At 39.7% G+C, this 9,945-nt stretch overlaps 1 protein-coding gene across 1 annotated transcript in view; it reads left to right on the top strand.

The window, feature by feature from the left end:
• Nucleotides 1–4,057: 4,057 nt before the first annotated feature.
• LOC121813352 (high affinity immunoglobulin gamma Fc receptor IB-like) overlaps nt 4,058–9,945 on the top strand; it is a 15,607-nt gene continuing 9,719 nt past the window's right edge. Inside the window, exon 1 of the mRNA XM_042217077.1 lies at nt 4,058–4,307. Coding sequence (XP_042073011.1) covers nt 4,058–4,307 — 250 coding nt within the window. The remainder of the gene's footprint in view (nt 4,308–9,945) is intronic.

Genomic DNA, 9,945 nt, shown 5'->3' with positions numbered 1-9,945 from the left:
ACACCACAGATTTCAACCACTGCACAGAGACCTGCCATCTTCAGAAGTTTTCTGATGACACTGCAGTGGTTGGATGCATCGGTGAGGGTGATGAGACTGGGCTATGGTGGACTCTTGTTTCATGTGGAGCAGCAGAATAATCTGCACCTCAGTGTGACAAAGACAGAAGAATTGACTGCTACCAGGAAAGCTGTGACCCCTGTTTAAATCCAGGGGGCTGACGTGGACGTAGTGGAGGACTAAACCTTGGAGAATAAACTGGACTGGGTTAAAACACCACTCTAGAGTAGTGTTTAACTGAAACAATCTTGGGTGGAGGAGTAAACATGATCATGTAAACAATGCTGATAGGGTAAGGGCAAACAATGTAAAAAATACTGGTCACAAGTGGACACCAGTCATTTCTTAATATTTTCATAACACAAATAATGGTATAGTAATAATAAATAGTTTGAATCCCACGTTTAGTTACTTTACAAAACAAACATTGATTTCCTGTAATTTAGAGGATTTGGAAAATTGGAAAACCTGTAAATGTATTTTATACTTTTATAAAGTGAAATTTGTCACACAAGAACCACACAACCTTTAGCCTATTTCTGTAAAATATGTGGATTATTGTATTTACATGTGTTTTCCCTTATTCACAGCTTCTTCTGTGACTAACAACTCCTGGCCTCTCATTCCTGCTTTCTTTCTGGTCAGACTCTAATGCCATCTAGCGGTTATATCTGCATACTGCATTGCCACTGATCTTGTGGTTTCCATTTACTGCTGCAGGAAGATAGATTTGTAATTCTTGTTTTAAGCATAACTATAAATACATAAATTCCCTGCTGCCCCCTTTTCCTTATATATATACTAGTTTTGATAATTAATGAGTTACCTATCGTTGTTTGCAGCCAATTCATTTGTAGAAAATGTGCACAAATTTACACAATAATACAATTATTTTAACAGCAGTTCACTGGTCTGATAACTTCCAGAGCTGGGAACCATCAAAAAATTGTACGTACCATATATGTTTGAAATCAATGTATATAAACTAATATAAACTACTATTAAGATGAATGAAGGTGAATTATACAATATGTGTTATATGCAGGGCAACTGACTACTCAAATCCAGTAAAAAACAATACACCTACAGTACAGCTTTAATGCTAAGCAGTTTTTAGCTCAGTTAAAGTTCCTTTTTAAGTTACAAACTATGTTACAGTTTCCTAATTCCACTGCAGTAAGACCACCAGCTGTCAGCATGGAGATGGTGCAACACGCTGAAGATGAGTGGGCTTCAAATGACTGTTTGAATTTTTGTAAAAAGTTAATTGTATGTATTTTTTTTTATCACTTTTAACCAATAGCAGATGTTATACTTTTTAATCACATTGCGGTATGTGTAATAGACTGGACTGGACAGATTTGTATAAAACACAGACATGACAGAACCAGATTGTTAAGATATTTTGTCACTGTCTGTTGTATCACATCGGCAGTGTTTTATAACCCTGGTTTCAGTTCTTGTTTGTTGGTGCTTGAGTGTGTTATCATTGTGTCACCATCATTGACTCTGTACTTCTGCTTGTGCTCAAGTTCTCTCTGTATGTATCCAGGTGACTTGAGTGAACTTGTTAAATACAGGTATCTCAAAATATCTGCATATTGTAAATGTATGAACAATGTATGAGTATTTTCAAAGGAAAACAAGGGAAAGAACAAACATACATCAGATACAGTGCTGTGAAAAAGGATTATTCCCTTCCTGATTTATTGCATTTTGCACATTTTACACACTTAAATGTCAGATTATCAATCAAATTGTAATAATAGACAAAGACAACATGAGTATGTAGAATATAGTTTTCTTAAGTTCTAATTTAATTTATTAATTTAAAAAAACAACTAAAAAAACTAACCAAACCTTCCTGTGTAACAAATTAAACCAATGGGCTTTGCCCCCTTTTGTTCTCTCTTTTTTGCTGAGTTATTTGAATGTAGCCACAATTGAAGGTTTTTGAGCATGAACAGAAACACAATGAACCAAAAATACAGTAGAAAAAGAGAGACGGGGCAGGGTTAAAGAAAGATAAAATGGGACAAGATATCATTAGTGGAAAAACCCCCCACTAAAGGTTAATGTTCATTCCAGACTTTGCAACAGCTGTTTTTCCCAAATAGTCCACAACCCTTCTCTTTGAAGCCAAAGTTCAAATTATATTCCTTTTTATGTTTGAAATTCTGTTACTTTCTGTTAATTTGTGGATTTAATCTACGGGAAAGACACCAGCTGTAACCATGGAGATGGCACAACATGTTGAAAGTTTTGAGAGTGCTGGTGTCGTCACAGTGCATAACTTCTAACAGAAAAGTTGCACAGAAAGGTACAACACATCTCATTATTTACAATATATGATCTGTAATGGCATATAATGGATTAAAAATGTTGCAAAATAAATGCATGACTGGATCGCATCTTCACACAACACCAGTACTGTTGTGTCCTGAGTCACTTCACAGCGTTGTTTTCTAGAAATCACAAAATACAATGTAATGCACAGAGGATAAAAAGAGAGAAAGACTAATTTACTTTTACAGAAGAACAATACCATTTGTATAACAATGTATACTTTATTGAGCCCCATGGGGAATTTCCTTCTCTGCATTTGTGGGCAGCCACCAATCTAGCGCCCGGGAGAAAGCGTGTCGGCTAGCTATTCAGGGCATTGAACCCCTGACCTTCCGAACATGAGAACACCAACCTAACTACTGAAAAATCCCTTCATCTGGGATGTCTTCTTGATCAGTCTGTTCTGTTTCTTTTGTCCCAGAGATACTGATGCCCCAGCACACCACAGCAGATTCATAGAAGGGCTTCAAAAGATCCTCATGCACTCCAAAATTTGCAAGTGTCCATTGCAGATGCAGCCTGCCCAGTTCTTTCCTGTAGATGGTATTTTTGTTGTTAATCCAGTCCAGTTAATTGGTCAAGTTAACAACCAGGTTCTTTTATTGTATGAGTCTACTGTCCCTTTTCACATTTCTTTATCTCAGCTCATAGAGTTTATGTGAATTGTGAAAAACTCCCCAGTAACTGATGTTAAAAACATCTATGCAAATTTTTGGCTTTGGCTAACTGTTTATATCATCATCACTCATCATAGTTTATTTATATAGCACTTTAAAAACACACAAGGCTGACCAAAGTGCTGAACAATAGAAACATAATAGATACCATAAGAATAATAAATACGATAAAATAATAAACATAGCGAAAAACATAAATAAAATACAAGTCAGTTAACCACTGAGTCAAAAGCCAGTGAATAAAAATGCGTTTTCAATCTGGATTTAAAAACCAGCACTGATGTCGATTGCCTAATGTGAAGAGGAAGATTATTCCAAAGCTTAGGGCCACAGATAGAGAACGCGGTCTCCTCTCAGTTTTTTTTTTTTTTTTTTTTTGCCTGTCCCATTTGGTTCTTTAGCCGTCAGAATTGTTGTCTGAAGACCAACAAGGATACCCAATGGATTTACTTTGCCAAATGGATCATCACGGCCTTGCCGTATTGGTCCATTTGATCGAACCTTTGTTGTTATTATTTATTTTATTTTAGTTTTACAGTGGACAGACATGACTGAGGGATAGGAAAGGGAGAAAGAAAGATGAAGGAAAAGAAAAACAGAAGGGAAGAGGGACAGTGAGAAAGGGCACTTAAAAAGAGAAAGAAGAGAAAAAAAATCTCCTGGATCACCTGTTGAGAGAAAAAGAAGAGAAACAACAAACAAGCAACATACTAAACACAACACCATCACGCATTAATCTAGCTAAGTGTAAACAGCAGTAAATACTAAATATTGAATGTTGTTGTGCAGCAACGCAGGACCGACAGCGCACAATGTGCTTGGAAGTAGCAGCCAATAAAGGTGTAGTTTATGTCTATGAACAGTGAACACCCATGTGCACACCTGTGTGGATCAGGCGCTTGTATTCAAAAGTTTCCCCATGTAATGGTCTGCTAGAGGGTGTAGGAGAGCCATAGCCCTCGTCCCCCAGGGGCATGAAGCAGGCATGGATAGATCCCAGAGACCACCGGAGGGGCATCCGTGCCACCCTCCTGGGAAGAGCTGAGAGAGCCCCAGAGAGGGTCACCCAGCAGCCACGGAGCAGAAGCAGAGGGGCTGCACTGGCTGCCCGGCTCTGGGAGCAGTGCAGCCAGCTGTGCCAGAGTGAACCGAGCCGCAGGCCCAGAGGCGGAGGCCCAGGGCCCCCCGCACCCCGGAGGAGGCCTGACCAGCAACAGGCGCCAGGCCCCGCCAAGTAGCCACCGGGAGTGAGCTGGTACATACCTGAGCGCCCAGCCCCGGACACCAAGAACCACCAACGCACCGACCCCTGAGGGCATCAGTCACCGGCAGGGAGTGTGGTGAGGGGAGATAGGCCCCTTTGGAGGGCCTGGGAGTTCCCAGAGAGGTGGAGTCTAAGACCCGACCTGACATATAGACACAGACAAACAGGCACACACAGACACAAACATGCATTCCCACCCTCATGCACACATATACAAACACTCAGCACTCACCCAACGTAAGGATTGACATAAATGGACATGTACACACAATCACACTCCCCAAACATACTCTATACCCCGGGTCCAGGTACCCTCGCCCCGAGGGGGAAACAGCACCAGACCCAGAGATGTTACCCTTTCCCCCGGGGTGGAGGCAAGCAGACCGCCCCAGGCTCCGCAGCAGCAGGGAGGCCCCGCATCCCAGATCCCAATCGGACGGCCAACACCTCCTCCCAGCCCCCCCACCCCGATGGCCAGCAAGAGAACGCGGTCTCCTCTCAGTTTCAGCCATGATTTGGGGACTGAGCGCAACAGCTGCTCAGCTGACCGGAGCGAACGAGTGAGGACATAGGGCTTCAGCAAATCAGACAAATATGCAGGTGCCAGACCATTTAAGGATTTAAAACCAATAAAAGAATTTTAAAATGAATCCTAAATACAATTGGAAGCAGGGAGGCCAGAACCGGAGTAATGTGCTCAAATTTCCTTCTACCAGATAAAAACCGTGCTGCAGCAGTAAATGCAGCTAACTGTAAAAGTGCAGACTAACAATAGAAAGATAACGTATTAATGTCAGCCCATTCGATAACTTTCTTAACTTAAGCATATATAGGACATTCTTGCAACATGACAACAAGAAAAGGGAAAGATTTATCCTTTAAAGTTTTTTTTTGAACAGAAATTGTGTGGAATTAGTTGCATATATGTAGCTAAAGAAACTGCTGGCAAAAAAATAACCTACAGCTGTATATATCACCTTATGCTCTAAATTAAAAACTGCTCACCATCTGGTGATGTGCGTCAGTCAAAGCACACCAGAGTCAGAGTCCTCTATGCTTCCTTGGCTCTAACCACAGGTCCAAATGCAAAACCTTTGAAACTTGGGTCAAGCAGTGTGCCCAAGTCAAACACCCGCAATGATTCATATGTCGCACATCTGATGTGCAGGAAATCCTTCAAGTGTGACCCTAATGTACAAAACAAGAACAAACAGTGAAATATTAATAAAATTAACAGACGCGGTCTGATTTTTATGGCCAATTATGCAGTAACTACACATAGTTATACTCTCACAGCAACTTATGTAACTGTATAGTGGGCTCTAGTCCTACAGGTTTCATTTTTGCAGACAGTTTGTTTGCATTCTCTCCTCCTCTGACAGCTCTGTTGTTGCAAGCTCAAATGATTGAAGGAGTGTCATACATCCATGAATAACGCCATAAAGCTTGTCAGTGGAATGATCACACAAGTTGGGACGTGCAGCTCCCACTGGCTCACATTGCTCATACAACTATTGCAACATGCCAAATGTGCTCTTCCATCTTGTCGTCATTTCTTGAATCAGTTTCAGTGGCGGTCTGCCCATTAAGCCCTGTATCTCCACTAGCTAACCCTTTTCTTTATTTTTCTTACTTTCTACATTGTAGATACATATTGAAGAGATCAAATCTATGGAATTATGTAGCAAAGAAAACATTGGTAAATTACTCAAAATGCTTAATATTTTAGATTCCTCTGAGTAGCCACCCTTTGCTTTGTTGACTGCGTTACAAACCCTCGGCCTTTTTTCAGTGAGCTTCATGATGTAGTCACCTGAAATGTTTTTTTTATTTCACAGGTGTGCCTTGTCAGGGTTCATTGTGGAATTTCTTCAAAGTTGAAGGCACACTGAACCAGCATAGCTACTACAGCACCCTGCAGGAACATGCCATTCCATTCGGTTTGCGTTTAGTTATTTAATTGTTGTGTTTAGTTTATTTTTCAACAGGAAATTGACCCCAAACACCTCCAAGCTGTGTAAGGGCTATTTGACCAAAAAGACAGTGATGGGGGGTTGTGCCACATGACCTGGCTTCCAAAGCCACCTGACCTAAACTCAATAGAAATGGTTTGCAGACGGAACGCAGAGAAGGCAAAAGAGTCAGCAGTGCTCAGCATCTCTGGGAACTCCTTCAAAACCATTTCAGATGACTACCTCATTGAGAGGATGCCAAGAGTGTACAAAGCACTAATCAAAGCAGAAAGTGGCTCTTTTCAAGAATCTAAAATATAAAACAAGATTTGAGTTATTTTACAGTTTTTCGTTTACTATATAATTCTATATGTGTTCAAGTCATAGCTTTGATACCTTGAGTGAAAATCTACAATGTAAAAATTCATGAAAACAAACACAAACCAATGAATGAGAAAGTGTGTCCATTTTTTTTTACTGGTAGTGTATATGCAAATGACTTAAGTAGTCTATCACTCCAAAAATTACACTGTGATTCGTTATATATTGCACTGTCGACATCCGCATTAAAAACTAATACGCAGCCACACTAAACACACTTTTCTGCTGTCTTTTTTTGCTTTAATTCAAGTTTTAAATTTATTTTTGTGAAGCACTTGCAGCAGTATTTATAAATGTTTCTCTAAAGTCTGCTCAACACCAGATATGACCCTGCACAGGAAGCGGAAAACCTCAGCTGCATATTAAACATTAATGTTGCTTCAGTGTCACAGTGAGCAAGACAGCATGGAGGTCATAGTGTTCTACAGTAAACTCTGTGAGTGCAGTATGTCTCTTGTCTCATGTACTTTACTTAAATATGCACTTATTTTTGTTTTCTTTATTGTGTAGCAAGGGCTTACTTCTTATTCTACCACAACGTGTTTTATTAAAAAAATAAAATAAAATTAAAAAAAAAAAATATATATATATAGTCAATATTATTATATTGTGTCTATAATGCATATTAGTATGAAAATCATCTTTATAAAGAAAAATCTGTTTATTTCTACAGGGTTGATGGTGATGACGGCACATGTGCATACAAGTTATTCTACGATGTCTTGTAAGTAGCATGAATTGAAGTCATGTTTTTAGCCCTTCTGCCTAAATCCTTACTTTGTACTAAACTTGGATTTTGTGTTGGGATTGGTAAACCTCAATTTTTGGATCTCTGGGAACTCAGCAGATTACTGCATTTTCCTTCTTTCTCAGATTCGCCTTTTCATATCACTCCATCCAGACTGCAGCTCTTTGAATATGAGTCAGTCTATTTTACCTGTGAAGGGGTTAATATTTCAGCCGAATTGAAAGTGAGGAACATTCGGCAAGTCCTTTCGAAATGTTCAAATAGCACTGTGATGAAAAGGTGCGGGATCAAATATGCCCTTGCTTCAGATAGTGGAGAATACTGGTGTGAGAGTGAGGCAGAGAGAAGTAATGCTGTCAGTATAACTGTTTCAGGTATGTTATTATCAGAATTAACATGTAAAACTGAAAGTTCTGTGATTAGCCATTGCAGATTTATGAATTTCTACATTTCTTCACATTTTCAGCTGATGCTGTGATACTGGAGAGTCCTGTCCATCCTGTGGGGGAGGGAGATGCTGTTACTCTGCACTGTAGAAACAGGAAGACTTCCTCAAATTTCACAGCAGATTTCTACAAAGATAACTTCTTCATGGGCACCAGATATGAAGGAAAACTAGAAATCCAAAAGGTTTTGATGTCTCATGAAGGACTCTATAAATGCAAAATACATGGAGTTGGAGAATCACCAGAGAGCTGGGTGGCTATCAGAAGGAAGTCGAATGCAGGGGAAGGTATGGTTTTTCTGTTTATTTACTTATTTGGTAGTATTTGTAAATTTATAATCACAGAACATCCGTGCTTTCAGTAAGCAGTTATAAGTGTCCTGCAGTACTTCAGAAATACTATTCAAATGTACTTAATCCCAGCAATCCTGGCTACCTGTCATGATTCAGCTGCGTAACAGAGGCAGGTTAGGACCCAAATGCAAACTCACAGAGACACGAGGAATAACGTCAAAAGAACTACTTTATTGTAGGAATAAAGGGAAAACAGAGAATTAAAGTAAACTGGGAAATGATTAACTGAAATGCGAGGAAACACAGAGAAACACAGCAATGAGCGAGGACGCGACATGGAATGGAGGGAGACGCGGACATAAATACACAGAAGGATAACGAGGGACATGGGAACACGCAGAACACAGCTGACACAGATAATCATAATGAGACAGGGCAGGAGCAAACATTACGCATACTGACGGGAGACTGTCAAAGTAAAACAGGAAGTACACAGAGGCGCAGACAGGAGGGGAGGAGAGAACACGGGGAGAGCACAGACATAACGGGCTGGGGAAAACATGGAAAAAAACACAAGGAGGAGAAACGAGGCAAGGCTCACAGATACTGACTAAATCCTTATTTCCTACCACCAACCCTGAATTAGTCTTGGTTTTCTGTTGGGAATGCTAAACCTTACTTTTTGGATCTCTGGCAATTCAGTTGATATTTTTTTACATTGTTCTTCTTTCTCAGATTCGTCTTTTCATATAACTGCATCCAGACTGCACCTTTTTGAAACTGAGTCAGTCTATTTTACCTGTAAAGGGTTTAATATTTCAACCGATTGGAAAGTGAGGAACGCCAGGGAAATCATTTCTCAATGTTTAAATGGCACTGCGACAAGGACCTGCAGGATTGATCATGCCTCTGCTTCAGATAGTGGAGAATACTGGTGTGAGAGTGGGGCAGAGAGGAGCAATGCAGTCAACATCACTGTCTCATGTATGTTATTATCAAAATTAAAATCTGAAATTTAAAAGTTGTAAGATTGAACATTGGCACATCCATGAAATTTTAAAATTACTTCCCTTCAGCTGGTGGTGTGATACTGGAGAGTCCTGCCCATCCTGTGGGGGAGGGAGATGCTGTTACTCTGCACTGTAGAAACACAAACACTTCCTCAAACTTCACAGCAGATTTCTACAAAGATAGCATTTTCATGGGCACCAGATATGAAGGAAAACTAGAAATCCCTGATGTTTCAAAGTCTCATGAAGGACTCTATAAGTGCAGAATACATGGAGTTGGAGAATCACCAGAGAGCTGGGTGGCTATCAGAAGGAAATCGAATGCAGGGGAAGGTATGGTTTTTCTGTTTATTTACTTATTTGATAGCGTTTTTTTCTACATTTTTTTCAATGTATTTGTTTATTAGTAGCATGGATGAATTTGTAATCACAGAACATCCACGCTTTCAGTGAGCTTTAATCTGAGCCCTGTGGCGCTTCAAACATATAATTCACATTTACTGAATCCCAGCAATCCTGGCTACTATAATGGGCTTGCATTTAAAATAGTAAGTTGATCAAAATTTAAAATGAAGAAAGCAAAATGTACACTAAACATTCAAATTTTAATGATATTGGTGTTCTGAAACAGAAAGATTAATAATGACTTCCTGGGGGAACCAGAGTTAGCTTTTACAGGATGACTTATCAACCCTGAAGAATCTTTTTTTTTCTTTTTGTGTTTTTATTCTTCCAGTATCTCATGAAGAAATTGCTTTTTCACACAAT

This window comes from Haplochromis burtoni, unplaced genomic scaffold (genome assembly GCF_018398535.1).
Source record: "Haplochromis burtoni strain Fernald_Lab_line unplaced genomic scaffold, NCSU_Asbu1 Contig_1575, whole genome shotgun sequence".
In the NCBI taxonomy this organism is placed as follows: Eukaryota; Metazoa; Chordata; class Actinopteri; order Cichliformes; family Cichlidae; genus Haplochromis; species Haplochromis burtoni.
The sequence above is the reverse complement of the archived record's forward strand: the minus strand, read 5'-3'. Positions and strand labels throughout refer to the sequence as shown.